This window comes from Neltuma alba, unplaced genomic scaffold (assembly GCF_004799145.2).
Source record: "Neltuma alba isolate B1F8T4 unplaced genomic scaffold, ASM479914v2 tig00011607_pilon, whole genome shotgun sequence".
Taxonomy (NCBI): domain Eukaryota; kingdom Viridiplantae; phylum Streptophyta; class Magnoliopsida; order Fabales; family Fabaceae; genus Neltuma; species Neltuma alba.
The window spans coordinates 90,456-106,577 of NW_021636258.1; the positions used below are offsets into that span (position 1 = coordinate 90,456).

The 16,122-nt window shown below is 37.9% G+C and overlaps 3 protein-coding genes across 3 annotated transcripts; 1 reads left to right on the forward strand and 2 right to left on the reverse strand.

Annotated features, from left to right (window-relative positions):
* The first annotated feature begins 770 nt into the window (after positions 1-770).
* On the forward strand, positions 771-4,949 carry LOC114715677 (leucine-rich repeat receptor protein kinase EMS1). Its single transcript, XM_028900543.1, is given in 2 exon segments — positions 771-3,031; positions 3,034-4,949. Coding segments are annotated over 2 exon segments (3,897 nt in total). The 5' UTR covers positions 771-903; the 3' UTR covers positions 4,803-4,949.
* A 2,305-nt stretch (positions 4,950-7,254) lies between these two features.
* On the reverse strand, positions 7,255-9,007 carry LOC114715682 (heat stress transcription factor B-2b). The gene is made up of 2 exons (XM_028900550.1): positions 8,387-9,007; positions 7,255-8,297 (listed from the first exon to the last, which is right to left on the reverse strand). Exons 1-2 carry the CDS (start codon positions 8,633-8,635, stop codon positions 7,584-7,586), a joined length of 963 nt encoding a protein of 320 aa, XP_028756383.1. The 5' UTR covers positions 8,636-9,007; the 3' UTR covers positions 7,255-7,583.
* A 3,484-nt stretch (positions 9,008-12,491) lies between these two features.
* On the reverse strand, positions 12,492-14,956 carry LOC114715687 (uncharacterized). The gene is made up of 3 exons (XM_028900554.1): positions 14,556-14,956; positions 13,615-13,712; positions 12,492-12,566 (listed from the first exon to the last, which is right to left on the reverse strand). Exons 1-3 carry the CDS (start codon positions 14,788-14,790, stop codon positions 12,492-12,494), a joined length of 408 nt encoding a protein of 135 aa, XP_028756387.1. The 5' UTR covers positions 14,791-14,956.
* Positions 14,957-16,122: the final 1,166 nt, after the last annotated feature.

Consider the following 16,122-nt stretch of genomic DNA (forward strand, 5'->3'; position numbering starts at 1 on the left):
CCCAGGTTTTCTGAAACCCCTAAGCCTGCCTCGCCCTTTTTTCGTTGACTATATGGCCAGCTCTGAGCTTTTTTATTTTTTATTTCACTGGAAAAAAATGGGGGAGAATTTATTTTATGTTTATGTATTAATAATACAGGTTTTATCACAAAATGATTGTGTAATAATTCCTATCAGATCATCCAATTTTTGAAAATCATTTTACAAAGAACACAGGGTACCAAGTAAACTGAGGTTCATACTCTCGTATATAGTAAATAAATAACACATATACTATAATTTAAAAATTTAAAAATTATATTAACCCTATTCTTTCAAACTTACATATTTAATTTTTTTTATACTTAATACATTTTTTCACTTAAGTTGAAACAATTGTAATTCAAATATTAACATGTAAGTTTAGTAGTTTACGTCCATATATATTTTTAAAAAGATCATATCTTTATTTTCAAATTCATGAATTACTGACTTATAATTTCAAGAGACATGAATATTAATATTAATAATAAGTGAATAAGTGTGATCCAATTGGTGATTTGATTAATTTAGTTAAATATATTTTTGCATGATTGAGGTGGTAATGGAACGTAGTTTCTTTTGAAACGTGAATCTTTTGGGTGTTGAAAATTTTGCTGTTACGAGAGGCGGAGTCACGTGAGGTCCGTTTTGCCACCTGACACTTAACTTCTTTTGGCACTCACTTCTCTCTTTCCCTCCCTCTCACTGCCTCCTCCGTATTTCGTTCTTGCCAGCCAACGCCTTTCATGCCTTCTTCTTCTCCTTCTTCCTCCTTCTCTCTGCAATGCCATCCCATTTCCGTGTCTTCATCTTTTTCTCTCTGTCCCGCATGAACCCTTCCTTCCTCTCTAACTGAAACCTCTGCCTTTTTCTCCGTCACCCATGGCTTTTCCTTTCAATCTTCTTCTTCATTGCCTTTTCGTGTTCCACCTCTGCTGTTTTCTTGCTTGTGCTTTCACGCACTACACTGGTGAAAACCCTGAGAAAAATCACCTCCTTTCTTTCAAGACCAGTCTCCATAACCCCAGGCTTCTTGCTTCATGGAACTCTTCAACCCCACACTGCAACTGGGTTGGCGTTGCTTGTGAGCTCGACCGAGTTACCTCACTTTCTCTTCCGACTCTTCACCTCGAAGGCCCACTCTCTTCGTCCCTCTTCTCCCTCACCGGCCTTACCGTCCTTAACTTATTCTCCAACGCACTCTCTGGCGGTATTCCTCCACGGATAGCTAATCTGAGAAACCTGAGGGAGCTCAATCTTAGTTATAATCAGTTTTCTGGGGAAATTCCGGACGAGCTCAGCAGTTTGACTCAGCTTACAACTCTCGCACTCAGCTCCAACTCATTTACCGGAAAAATCCCGCCGGAGCTGGGGTCCCTGTCGCAGCTCCGTGTCCTCGACCTTTCTGGTAATGACCTCACCGGAACCGTTCCAGAAAGCATCGGAAACCTGTGCCATCTTCAGTTCCTTGATCTCAGCAACAATCTTCTCTCAGGTTCTCTACCCTTGACTCTTTTCACGGGAACTCTGTCTTTGATTTCCGTTGACGTTTCAAACAATTCTTTTTCTGGTTCTCTACCACCAGAAATCCGTAACTTGAGGAATATCACTGCTCTTTACATTGCCTCTAATAAATTTACGGGTAGATTGCCTCCTGAGTTTGGGGAGCTTTCGCGGCTTCAAGTGCTTTATGCGCCTTCTAGTTCTATAGAAGGTCCACTGCCTGAAGAAATGTCGAAACTGAAGTCATTGTCTAATCTTGACCTTTCTTACAACCCCTTGAGGTGTTCGATACCGAAGTTTATTGGGAAGCTTCAGAATTTGAAATTGCTCGACCTTTCTTTCGCTCAGCTTACTGGCTCCATACCGTCTGAGCTTGGAAGTTGTAGAAACTTGAGTTCTGTGATGCTTTCTTTCAACTCGCTTTCTGGGTCCTTGCCAGAGGAGCTTTCCGAGCTTCCCATGGTGTCATTCATAGCTGAAAGGAATCAGTTTCATGGACTCTTGCCTGCTTGGCTTGGAAAGTGGAATCAGATTAGTACTGTTTTGCTTTCGCAGAATAGATTTTCTGGTAAAATTCCTCCTGAGCTTGGGAATTGCTCTTCATTGGAGCACCTCAGTTTGAGAAGCAACTTGCTGACAGGTGCCATACCTCAGGAGCTATGTAATGCTGCTTCACTTTCGGAGATTGACTTTGATGATAACTTCCTTACGGGCACAATTGAGAAAGCATTTGTTAGGTGTAAGAACCTTATCCAATTACAACTGATGAAAAATCAGATCACTGGTTCTATCCCTCAGTACCTTTCAGAGCTTCCTTTGATGGTGCTTGATCTTGACTCAAACAATTTCAGTGGAAGCATACCTTCAAGTCTGTGGAATTCATCAACTCTAATGGAGTTTTCTGCAGCAAATAACCTTCTGCAGGGCTCTCTTCCTGGGGAGATTGGGAACGCAGTTCTTCTAGAGAGGCTTGTCCTTAATAACAATCAACTGACGGGTACTATACCCAAGGAAATTGGAAATCTTACGGGTCTGTCTGTTCTTAATTTGAATGGAAATGTTCTTGAAGGGAATATTCCGTTAGAGCTAGGAGATTGCATTTCATTGACAACCTTAGACCTTGGAAATAACCGACTGAATGGATCCATTCCAGATAAACTAGTGGAACTGAGCCAATTACAATGTCTGGTTCTGTCCCATAATAATCTTTCTGGGTCTATTCCTGCAAGACGATCTTCATATTTTAGCAGAGTTGCCATCCCTGATTTGAGCTTTGTTCAACACCTTGGAGTATTTGATCTGTCCCATAACAAACTGTCTGGGATTATACCTGATGAACTGGGGAGCTGTATGGTCATTGTGGATCTTTTGCTCAGCAACAACATGCTTTCTGGGAGTATCCCAAGCTCGCTCTCTCGCCTGACAAATCTTACAACCCTAGATTTGTCTGGTAACTTCTTGTCAGGTTCCATTCCACCAGAACTTGGAGATTCCCTCAAGCTACAAGGATATATCTGGGACATAATCAACTTAATGGAACCATTCCCGAAAGTCTTGGGAAAATGGACAGTTTGGTGAAGCTGAATTTAACAGGAAATAAGTTGTCCGGTCCAATTCCAATTAGCTGCGGGAACATGAAAGAGCTGACTCACTTAGATTTGAGCTCTAATGAGCTTAGTGGCCAGCTTCCATCCTCTCTATCGGGCCTTCAAAGCCTTGTTGGTCTTTATGTGCAGCAGAACAAGCTTTCTGGCCAAATAGGGGTGCTCTTCTCTAATACTATGACATGGAGGATTGAGACAATGAATTTGAGCGTTAATTGCTTCACTGGGGATTTGCCAAGTTATTTGGGAAACCTTTCTTTCTTGACAAATTTGGATGTTCATGGAAATATGTTCATGGCAGAGATTCCATCGGAACTTGGGAATCTGGTGCAGCTGGAGTACCTCGATGTTTCTGGGAACAGGTTATATGGAAAGATTCCTGAGAAAATTTGCAGCCTAAGTAATCTGGACTACCTTGATTTGTCTCAAAACAGATTGGAAGGGCCTATACCCAGAAGCGGTATTTGCCAGAACCTATCAAGAGTTAAAATTTCAGGAAACAAAAATCTCTGTGGGCGGATTTTGGGCGTCAATTGCCCAATCAAAGGCATTGGTAGATTTTCATTGTCTAATGCCTGGCAACTTGCTGGGATTGCCATTACAATCACACTGATGACTCTGAGCGTTGCATTTGTTCTGCATAGATGGATTGTTAGGAGGCAAAATGATCCAGAAGACCTTGAGGAACACAAGCTAAACAACTACGTGGATCAAAATCTTTATTTCTTGAGCAGTAGCAGATCGAAGGAACCTCTGAGTATAAATGTTGCAATGTTTGAGCAGCCTCTTCTGAAACTAACTTTGGAGGATATCCTTGAAGCTACTGGTAACTTCAGCAAGACTAACATAATTGGAGATGGAGGTTTTGGGACTGTATACAAGGCTACTCTACCCAATGACAAAACAGTTGCAGTAAAGAAGCTGAGCGAAGCTAAAACGCAGGGCCATCGTGAATTTATGGCTGAAATGGAAACTTTAGGCAAGGTGAAGCATCAGAATCTTGTTCCACTTCTTGGCTATTGCTCCTTGGGTGAAGAGAAACTCCTTGTTTATGAATACATGGTGAATGGAAGCTTAGATCTTTGGTTGAGAAACAGGACTGGCGGAGCCCTTGAAGTGCTTGACTGGAAAAAAAGGTACAAAATTGCAACTGGTGCAGCCAGAGGGTTAGCTTTCCTTCATCACGGGTTCATCCCCCACATCATTCACAGAGACATTAAAGCTAGCAACATATTGCTTAATGAAGATTTTGAGCCTAAAGTTGCAGACTTTGGACTTGCTAGGCTTATCAGTGCCTGTGAGTCACACATCACCACTGACATTGCTGGAACATTTGGGTATATTCCACCTGAGTATGGACAGAGTGGTAGGTCCACAACAAGAGGAGATGTCTACAGTTTTGGGGTCATTATGCTTGAGCTGGTGACTGGAAAAGAACCAACAGGGCCTGATTTCAAAGACATTGAAGGTGGGAATCTGGTGGGGTGGGTTTTTCTGAAGATCAAGAAGGGACAGGCTGCTGATGTTCTTGATCCAAAGGTTCTGGATGCCGATTCGAAGCAGATGATGCTTCGGATGCTGCAGATTGCTTGTGTGTGCCTCTCTGACAATCCTGCAAACAGGCCCACCATGCTTCAGGTGTTCAAGCTTTTGAAGGGTATCAAAGGAGAGTAGTTTAGAATATCCAAGTCAACAGGGGTGGTAGTATGGTTATTCAGATAGGAAATAATATGTGAACTGATCTAACAAATAGCTGAGTATTATTGTAATCGCATGTGTAGTTAATTTACATCAAAATCTTTTCATCATGTTGACTGATTCCTCCGAAATGTTTCTTACATGATGAGAAGCAATCTTGAAGAACTATATGTGCCCATAATGTCTTATGAAACGATTTACAATATACAAGGATCAAAAGATGAGAATATATCTTGAGTAAACTATATGTGCCCATGACTTATAAATAAAACTTTAATGAGTTTACATTTACCCATCTATTTACTATAATATAATATTTCATTGATAGTTTTATAAAATACTACTATTAAATTTTATCGCTCTAAACTTCATCCAACAACAACCATGACAAGTAGGCAAATAGTCATGAAAAAAGTAGGCAGTGAGAATTCATTTCTCATCAGCTTTTTTTTTTTTTAACCAGACATTAGGTGTTAAGTAACAAGCCCCAAAAGGATCATTTTTTTTTTCCTTACGAAAAGCGTTAAAACTTTAGAATCAACCACGTTCGGGCATTAAAAATATGCCTGTCTGTCTGGGCCGAAACTGTGGTTTGTTGGGCCGAGCCACCAATTGTAGGTCAAGTGTGGTTTTGGGCCATGTTATAACGGTAACAGTTGGTTGAATTATTTATCATTTATAAATAATAAATACTCCTCCGGTCTTACATATAAGGGTCTTGTATTTAAAAATGGGGGAGTAATATTTTATATTGAATATTGACGAAACCTTTTCAAGGTTTAATTCTCTTGTTTACATGCAAAGCAATTAAGAGAATTCTTGTGAGTAAACTTTCCTAAATTGTCAGATAAGTACATTGAAGAAAGCTTAGCGTACGCAGAGAAGTGATCAACAGCTTGTTCCTATGGTTTTGATATTTAAGATAATTGACCAAAATTACATCCTTTAATTGATCCATTCTTCCACGGCGTAATTTCAGTATCCTTGCTCTTTGCTATTTTCTAGCCGAATAGTTACACTTTTTCTTTATTTATAAGGCATTTTTAAGTACATTCTAACAAAATAAAAAAAAAGAATAAATATTATCAACTCTTTTAAATTTTAATATTTGTATTTTCATTTAATATATACATGCCTAAAAAATAATCCATATGACCATAAATTAACAAATGAGAGCTTATGTTTAAGACCGAAGATAATATAATAAATATAATAAAGTTACTTCTATTAAGAACAAATAAAATATTTGCAAAAATTATAATGAGGTCCATGAAAAGAAAATAATTATCAATAAATTTGAATAATAACTAAGTAGTTGTTATTTATTATTATAAAATTTGTTATTACATACTATGTTGTTGTTACTGAGATTTTTTAATGATTATATTTATTATTTGAGATTTTATAGAAGTTCTCCTTAAATAGTACTAATAGTAACTTGGTCCCGTGAAGTATAAAAACACTCATTTAAAGTGGTTTTGAATGCGTGTGTTGGGTGTGTGTGGGGGTTTGAACCCGCTCTCTTGTACTTCAAAAAAAAAAGAAGTGATTTTGAATAAAACACCTCAAAAAACAAAAAGTGGTTTTGAATAAAGTAATGTAAAGCGAAAGCGACATTTTATAATGAAGTTTCTCATTTCTAAACGCCCTTTTGGAACAAGAAAGCGTAATCAAGGAAGGCCAGGAAGTTTGACTTTTTACGGGGGTGGTGGAGGGTCAATCATTGAACTCTGGAGCCTACTTCCGCCCTCTTTACGCAACCCCTAATACTAATTGTTTAATTAATAATAAATCCTGCTGCGTTTGGCTGCTCTGCTCCTCCCAAATCAAAGAAAAGGAATTTCCCCTGTTCACCCTTTGACAACGAAAGCCAACTAAGCCCCTCCTTCATCCATATCATATCCAACTCTATCTACCCCCTTCTTTTATTTTCAGTTTTACAAAAAAAAAAAAGAGATGGAAACAATAAACACGGAAGCTTCTTGCTGCTATTGACAGGTGAGCCAACATTCAAATCTCATTCTCTTCTACCTTCACAAAATTAAATAATTAGAGTTATACGATTAATACATCACTCTTTATACGATTAAAAGATTTCAAATAATTTATAAGTAACTATTTAATTGAGAACGTAAAATAAGTATGTAAAAAAATTTTATCTCAGCCTACATAAAATATATCTATAAACAATTTTGAACACGATCTCAAATAACCTCATATTATTATCATTGACTTGTTAAACGAAAAATTCCAATGATAATTATTGCAAGGTTCTCAAACCGCTACCTGTCCTCGCCATAATCACCTACCATTTCCTATCCATGGGATGTTAGATGCGTGACCACTATCTGGCTGCTCATTTAATGAACACATCTCTCAACCAAAATGTTCGTCTTCAACGTGACTAGTCAATGAAGCAAGAGATATGAAATAAAAAGGGCACATCGCACATGTATTTCACTTACTTGGGGCGACGAATTTAAATAAAAATATGGATCTACATAAAAAGTTCAATTCAATGCAAAAATAGAAAAAACAAAATAGTTAACTACAGAAAGAAGAGAGAGAGAGAGAGGGTATCGTTTTCTAATTTTCTTTCAAAGAAGCAGACTCTTGTGAATGCGCCTCTGAGAAGCTTCTCGGAATCGGTCCCCGCGCACGTGACCCTTGGCTCGTACGTGCGTCTCCGTTTGTGGGGACTCGGATTCTCTGCGCCGTTCCTATTCTAATCTAACCGTATTCCCTCACTGGTGTGTGCTAATTACACACACTATTTGCTCTGTCGCAATGATTGAACCACGGCGTCTCCTGGTTCTCTCGATGGTTCTGACAATCCAACGGCTCAGATTTCACCTCCGCTGGCCCCGGCTGATGCAAGCTTAGCAGTGTGTCCTCCTCCTCCGCTCCCCCGCTCGCTTCCCTCGCTCTCTTCGCACCAATCGCCACCCCAAACAGCTTCGGATTTAACTCCTCCACCGATGGCGGCTCCTCCTCCCCGGAGTTCCGTTTCGATGGCATTAAATCCAACGGTTTCACGGTGTCTTTTCCTTGCAGAGCGCCATCGATTTGGTTGTTGGCGTAGTTAGATAATAGAGAGAAAATATTGTTACAGAGAGATCTCATCTCCGCTAATTCCTTCGACAGCTGCACGTTCTCTTTTCGCAGCCTGTCGTTCTCGTCCATGAGCTCGGCCGGAGCTTTCGAGGACGGCGAACTCGACGAAATCACCTGCTCCTCGTCTGAGGTTGATGGCGAGATGATCGGCATCGCCGTCGGTATAGAAGTCAACGGCACCGGCCCCGGCACCGCCACAGTCGCAGTGGTCCCGGCCTTCGCTGCCGGGGACGTCGTTGTCGGCGTCGAAGGCGTTGAAATCTTCCGTCGTTGTATTTCGCACAGAAGTCGTTTCTCGCCTCTGCGGAAACACTCGTTCGAGAATTCCCACCGATCAGGCACAACCTTTCTGAATCCCTGCATATATACAGATAATAAAAATAGAATCAAATGAAAGATTCGACGGATTGGAAAAGAAGAAGACTAAGACGATATATGATAATTACATAGGTGTTGAGTTGGCGAACAAAGCTGGAGAAGTTGTTGTGCTTAAAATATTTAGGAAGCAAATCTCTGGCGAATTCGGTAGGGTTCCAAACGATGAAAGTAGATCCGTCTTGGTTCCAGGAAATCACATCGTCTATGATGTGATCGTCGACGAGCTGATACGTTTTGGAAAGGAACGGCGTTGGGATAGATCTCTGGGTGTCACCGGCCGTGGACTCGCCGTTGTGATCCACCGGCGGCGGAGCCATATAAGACAAGCCAGAAAAGCCCGAAAAATACAACCTTGAGATGAGGTTAACTCGTAAAAATTTACCTGAAAGTGGTGCTTTTGGGAGGGTTCATGATGGGCATCGATGGAAGGTGAGCCAGGAAGAGAGAGGAGGGAGAAAGTGGAAGGAGGGAAGGAAGGGAGGAACGATGAGAGTATTTCTAGAAGGTTCTCATGAGAATTTATGAAGGAGAGAGAAAATGGAATGAAAGAGGGAAAAGGGGGGAAGAGAGAGAAAGGAGGAAGGAAAAGGAAAGGAAAACGCTAGAAGGTACCACGTTACGTCTTTTAATCGAGAAACTTCCGTTTATTTGTTTGTTTTCGTTTCCATGCTCTCATGTGAATTAGCATGATAATGTCAACACATGTATCATACATGTCATGACCATGGAAGAAATGGAGGCGCCTATCTTTCCCTGAATAGTTGCTTTTATTCTGCTCTTATTTTAATAATAACTAGCTAATCTCTACACTTATATTTATTATTTGTTGCTCCTCTGATTTTTATTATAAGAATTTCGGTATAACATAATATAATAATATGTTTTGTAAGTATTAATTTTTTTATATAGGATTTCTAACTAATTATAAATTTTTTTAACTAATTTATCAAAAAGTTTTAACCAAGAATTTTTATTGAGTGTAATTTCAGTATTTTATAATAAATATCCTCGTATGCGCTATTTATCAGTAAAGCTTTTGCATCAGCGGTGCAGTAGAATTTCAACCGTGTTCTTGTGGGGCTAGACCACCTTTGCTGGTGTTATCATATGCTATTATGCCCCATCTAATTATCAGATATAAATAACCAATTTACGGAGACTAAAAAATATAATTGGGAAGATTATTATTTATTATACACAACACACATATCTATTGATTTTTCCTAAAACGACCACCTAATTATTCATATTGAAAATTTCCTTTATTAATGAAAACTCTTTTTAACATATGTAATTAGTCAGATTATTTAGAGAAATGCAGGGGTTTATCGTTTGGTACCTTCCAACACGGCTCTTTGCATGCAAAGAAACTAGTTCACTATTTGGGAGATAAAAAAGTGAGATTTCTTTTTGGTGAAACAAAGCCTAGATGATTTGGGTTCCGAGAGTTATCAGGGTCAGATACGCTTTTGAAAAAGAGTGAGATTTTATTCAAACTTTAGAGGGAAAAAATCTCCACATGGAAAGGGACTAGCACTCGGGGGATTGGTCTTTGTTGTGCCCATATAATGCCCTAAAATGGGTGTAAACAAGTGAGATGGTGCTCTGATTCTCCCATTAGGAGAGTGGAGAGAGATGGGAAAGGATAGAATTGTAAATAAAGGAATATATGGATGGTTCAATCTGATGGATACAGCATTTGTAATTGCTTGGAGCCTCAACATCTCTGGTTTCCATACGTGCCGTGTGCCAGTCCGCCTATTCAGAATTTGAGATCTGTGGTGTCTTCATAATATCCATTTGGATTATTAATGTACAGACTGTAACGCTTAATACTTTGAAAGTGTTCTCGGGATTTTTTTTTTTTGGTATAAACCATCCGGTATCCAACCGCGCCTTTTCTGGGCTCCAGCCTCTTTGGGCCAGTTGTACCCGAGCGATCGACTAGTCCGGATTCGGGCCGAGCGACAAGTAAAGCCCTCTTCGATACCCTTTTTAACAAGTGAGAATTCGAACTCCCGCCCTGAAAGAGCAGAGACTCGCCTCACTTGTGGCCTAGCCAGTCACCACTAGGCCAGGAGTATTCGGTGTTCTCGGGATTACTTTGTATTACCTTGAAAGTTTAAAAATTTCTGGATTGCATATGAACTTGGCTTGGACTCTATTATTTTGAAGATAAAGGGGTTTCAACCATTTGGGCGTAGGGTGAAGCAGAAGCCGATGACAAGCAAACTACTGGGTTGGTCCCCTGTTGGGGTGTGAGGTTTTTTGGACGCCGCCAATTTATGCCAATTCCCTAATCTGCTTATCCAATTCTGGAACCCTCTTCCCATTTTTGATTTCTCATAATCATCCAAGCACTCGAAAGCGACATGTTTCTTCTCCACAATTCATAGGTCCCTTTTAAATTTGAACAACAAGAAACCACATTTCACAAGCGCCATACACACACAGACCCTTTATTTTCTCCTGTATTTGTTGCTGTTGAATTTTGTTGTGGTTCCTAAAAAAAAAAAACAACTTCTTCATCTCACTTTCCCTCCTTATTCCTTCTCAATGGGTCGCACTAAATATCAAATATTCCAATTCAATGTTTCTTTGGCTTCTTACATTTAATGTTTTTTAATTTGTTAATATATCAAATATCTCATTTTGATGGTCTGGATTTAATTTTTTATTTATTCAAAATAATTATTTTAATATATATAGAATCTAAAATACTGATGATCTTTAACTATCATTCTTTTAAAAATTAGTTTTTTAAAAATAATTAATTAAATATTTTAAATCTGGATCGTTCAAATCAGATATAAATAATCCAGATCTGATAAACTTAGAGTGCTCATAATTTATGTGTGTTTCTATATATATATATATATATATATATATATATATTGTGGCAAACAAGCACAGCCGCGTTGAACCTTGGTTGATAAGTATGTTAATTTAGTCACGTAACTTTTAAGGCATAATTATCATTAATATTAATATTATATACTCCTTCGGTCCTAAATATAATTTAGTCAGTACTTTTAAGGCATAATCATCATTAATTTAATATTATATACTCCCTTCAATCATAAATATAAAACTTATTATGTACTCATCCGGTCCTAATTATAGACCCAATTGACTTATTTGAGGAGATTAAGGAAGTAGTAGTAAGTTGGTTATTTATATAAATAAGTGTTGTTATTCTTAAAATAATTTGCTAATTAAGTATATTGGCTAAAACTATCATTATTAAAAGATTATCTTGAAAAAAAATGCATAAATATAAGAGAGAAAATGGATTGGGTCTTATATTAGAACCAAATAAAAAGTCAAATTGAGTCTTATAATAAGGACCGGAGAAGTAATTTATATTTAAGACTGGGCGAGTACCAAATTTGGTTGGCGAATAGGATAACAGTTGTAGATAGTTACACTTGAAAACACAAGGAAGATATAAAATGCTACGTTTATACCAACAATATATTATTAAAATGATAAGAGCTTTCATTTTCATCAAGAGAATAACATAAGTTTAAAAGCCGAGAACCGTACTTATTAGAACAATTTTAACTTTAATGCTCGTGATTTAATAGAACCTAGTTTGAAATTTAAAATAACTTAAGAATACTCCAAATCACCAAAAAAAAAAAGCGCGATCCATACATAGATACGTGCGCGCGCGTGTGATTACATGAGCTAGAAAAATTTCGAACCCAGGCGTAAGGACTCGTGGGTCAGAAATCAGGAAGAGGGCGTCAAGGAAAATGCCCTCCATTAGCAAAATAAGCCTCAAAAAAATTTCTCTGCATGTGCATAGTAAATTCCTTGGCAAAGCAATTACTTGCGTTCCATTCACAACCAAAACTTTAGAGGGCATCTTACAAAAATATTTTCAATGACTAATTATTAGACAGTGGACGTACACATCCGTCTCGGTTTCTAAATTCTGCTTTGTTGAGATTAGAGTGCGGATCCAAAGTGTCCGTGCGGAATTCAATAAATACCATCATGTTAGAACTAGGGTTCATACTATTCATAGTACCCCAAAAGGACCTAACATTGTGAGCAAACTCTAGCAAAAAGATAATGCTGTAAAAAAAAATAAAAACGAAAAAAAACAACAGAAGAAACTAGAAAAGAGAGAAGGATTGTTGCAGGGTGCTGTCATGCAGCAACCACCTAGTCGACAGTACTTGCTTGGTCTGAATCATCGGTAATATCATGTTGTTGTCCAATTTCAATCTGTGGGACCACCTGCAAGGTACGCACACATGTAAATCACCCGTTGCCATTGCTTCCCTGTGCCTCTGATTTTATATTTCTATTTTCTAAAGCCCACCAACTTCTCCATCTCCTCTTACTCTCCGTTCATATACTCACACGCAGGATATATGCATTTATTTGTCAGACAGACAAAAAAATTTTGATTTTGATTTTGTAAATTTTTTTCCCCAAGAAGGTATATATATTAAATAAAAGTATAAGACAAAACTAATGAAATTTAAAATTTTCTTTGATTTCTTTCTATGAAATATTTTGGTAGCAATTTATTAGAGAAGTCTGTGTGCATATATGAGTGATTTGAAAATTATCTGCGATCCACCTACTGATCTGTTTCTGGCGATAAGCTTACACAATCACACACACAGCACATGCGAAAAGTTTTCACTGTTCATGGTGTTGGGACCACAAATTTTATGACAACTATCTATACCAATGGGAATATGTAAGTATGTATGTATGGATATATCATGTCAATACATGCAAGGAATACCAACCCAGATTAAAGAATATTAGTGAACACAAGCAATAAATAATCTTCATAGCGATATTAAGGTGGGGAGGATACTATTCCAGACCAATTTGTTAATTAACTTCTTCACATATAATGTCTTATTTGGTTTATAAATATAATATAAACATATTTTGGAATATCATTAATTCATTTTCCTTGGTAGGCAGTACACACACACGTCATTAGCTGGGGACACACAAAACAAGTAAAAGAACAAACGACTCAATGAATCATATGACTCAATTTCACTTGGCGTCCAACAAGTCCATTATATCGTGCCCACCAAAATATCCGTATTCGTAACTACTCATTCAACATCCACACGCAACACTAATCTCATCCTCCCAAACTTCACTGTGTGAGACTATATCACACACACATATTAATTAATCTTTACGTCATATCGTTGGTCATATTAATTATTGAGATTAATATGTGTAAGGCAAAAACCATAATGTTTTGATGCTGGGGAGATACATATAGAGAGGGCTCCGAGTAGGTACGTACCTGATCCTGGAATGATGAATTGCAGGCTTGAGATGATGATCTTCTTCTCATACTTCTTCTCCCTCTCCTTCTCCTTCCTCCGTTAGTACCCGTCAATCCTGCCAACTTTGCACCCTCAATTTTCTACCAACAATATCATACTAACACAAAAGATTTTTAAGAGAAAACAAAAATTAAAAAAAAAAAAACTCAGCCCACTTTTGATTTTGATCAAGGATCAGAGGCATTCGATAGGCTGATCACGCACGTACAAATAATCTTGTAATTTGGATATCAATTTGAGAGCTTTAATTTGTTGGTCATTTATATTAAGATTTTTTCAATAGCTTCTTTTTGTCACTACGCCTATTAGTTTTTTTTTAAACAAAAAAAATTCAAACAAATAACTACAGTAACTGTATCTTCATATTCTGATGTTTATAAATTCAACACAAATAATATAAATAATATGACTCAATGTATAGACGGAATTATTGATCCTGCGCTGAGCTGTGGGTAGCACTTCCCAGGGGAAGACTTAGGGGTGCGCGCGATTAAAAAATAATGTGACTCGATATATAGAGTAAATATATATATATATATATGTACACATATATATATATTTTAATTGTTTAAAATATATTAAATTAACATGTACTATATATAATTACGAAAGCTGTGTCTAGATTATTATTTATTTTAATTTAAAATTAAGAAGAAATGAGGATGGTAAAGTTCTGTTTGGTTGGGGAGTTGCGTCAAGTCAAAAACCATCCAACGCTTTCCCCGCCACCGACCAGCCATGAAGCACCCGGTGCATCAGAAACAACCACTCCCTCCGCTCCCGGGATAGTTCAAATTTCTTAGAATGCGGAACCAAACGCTGCCTCAAACATCTCCGTTCGGAAGGGACGGAGAGAAAGAAAGAACAAGAAAGGAGAGGGAAGCACGAAGATGATTACCTGAAACCGTATAGTTGACGGAGGCGGTGCGGTGGGGATTCAGATCCGACGTGGACTCGGAGACGTCGACCAGGTGACGGCGGAGGCAGTGGATTGAGCTAGAGCTGTTTCCGAGCATTGCGGTGACGAAAGAGGCTTCTAAAGAGTTGAGAAACTGCAAGTGCTTCTCGTCCGTCCAAAACGAGGCGGTTTCAGCCGCCGCCGTCGGTACTTGCCCCTCCTGGGACTGCATCATCGATGAGGACGAAAACGGAGATCAGCGGTCAAAGCGACTGAATCTGTAGAGCGGGCGAGAGAACGAGAACGGGAACGGGAAACGAGGTACGACTCGTAAGTTGATCCTAAATGACGTTTTTAACTCGTTGATCTGGAACCCGAAGATATTTTCGCATAAGTGATTGATTGATAGATATTTTATCCAGACACATAAAAATATAATCGAGTAATTGTTTTTGACCAGGGTTCATGCTTGGAGTTTTAAACCGTGGAAGGCTTTAGATATTTTCTTTCAGGTAGACGTGGAAGAATATGGGAATAAATAATAAATTTTAAATGACACAGAAAAGGGAAATTCTTTTTTTTTTTAAATTAAAGAATTAAAGAACAGGCACCAGGGGGGTTATGAGCCAAATCATCTTACTAATATAAAAGAGCATTTAATTAAAGTAAGAGAGGAGCATTAAATTCGAAATGCATGGAGATGAACAGGAAGGGGATGAGCGTGGGGCCCAGGGGCAAGATGGTAGCCGTGGAATGAGAGAGAAGGGGGTGAAAATATCTTTGGCTTTTTTTTTTTGGACTGAAAAATATCTTAGGCTTTTGGGGAAGAGTGAGTCAGCGACTTTGGTGTTATTGAGGGGTTTCTTTTTTTTTTTGGTAAAGTATGTGGGACCCGCCCTGCGGTTAGATATTTATTTTGTGGCGGTTGCCATGTGAGAATCATTCTTTTTTATTTATTCCTTTTTGGGCAAACAGGAAATGAACCCCACTATTAGCCTCCCACCTCCCTTCCCATCTCTAGAGTCGGCTACCAAAGGGTTGGATTTGGATCATCAATATTTTTAAAAAATCATTAAAAAATAATTTGTAAATTGTGGTTAAACAAACAGCTCATGTAATGTTGAAATCTGAGCAATGAATAGATCCGGGCATCGCTGGTAAAAAAAAATCCAGGCATCCAGCTAAGCGTCGTGAGCGGTTTGGAACATATTCTTTTTTTCTTTTGTCTTTTTTTTATTATTATTAGATTAGCATATTTCCATAGTTTAGATTTTAATTTTTTATAAACTATTTATAAAAAAACTTAAAAATATTTAGTATATTTGCAAACAATTAAGATTAAATTTCAATATAGTTTGTAATTTATTATTTATTTATTTTTATAATTTAATATTTTAATAATAATTTTAAAAGGATTTAAATCTGAACTGTTAAAATATTAATCCCATGGTTAAAAAAGAAAGAAAGGGAAAGAAGATGGGAAGGAAGAGGAGAGGTTCTGAACCGGTTCTAAGCTTTTGCAATGGGAATTTTGTCTGTGTGAGAAGAAAGAAGGATGCCCAGTTGC

What these genes read in the sequence shown, in the direction of transcription:
- LOC114715682 (XM_028900550.1), bottom strand. Translation starts at nt 8,635, where the DNA reads ATGGCTCCGCCGCCGGTGGATCACAACGGCGAGTCCACGGCCGGTGAC. An exon ending in TTCGCCAACTCAACACCTAT is followed by an intron (nt 8,298 to 8,386) that starts GTAATTATCATA and finishes GTATATATGCAG; the next exon opens with GGATTCAGAAAGGTTGTGCC.
- LOC114715687 (XM_028900554.1), bottom strand. Translation starts at nt 14,790, where the DNA reads ATGATGCAGTCCCAGGAGGGGCAAGTACCGACGGCGGCGGCTGAAACC. An exon ending in CGTCAACTATACGGTTTCAG is followed by an intron (nt 13,713 to 14,555) that starts GTAATCATCTTC and finishes CAAAGTTGGCAG; the next exon opens with GATTGACGGGTACTAACGGA. An exon ending in ATTCATCATTCCAGGATCAG is followed by an intron (nt 12,567 to 13,614) that starts GTACGTACCTAC and finishes CGTACCTTGCAG; the next exon opens with GTGGTCCCACAGATTGAAAT.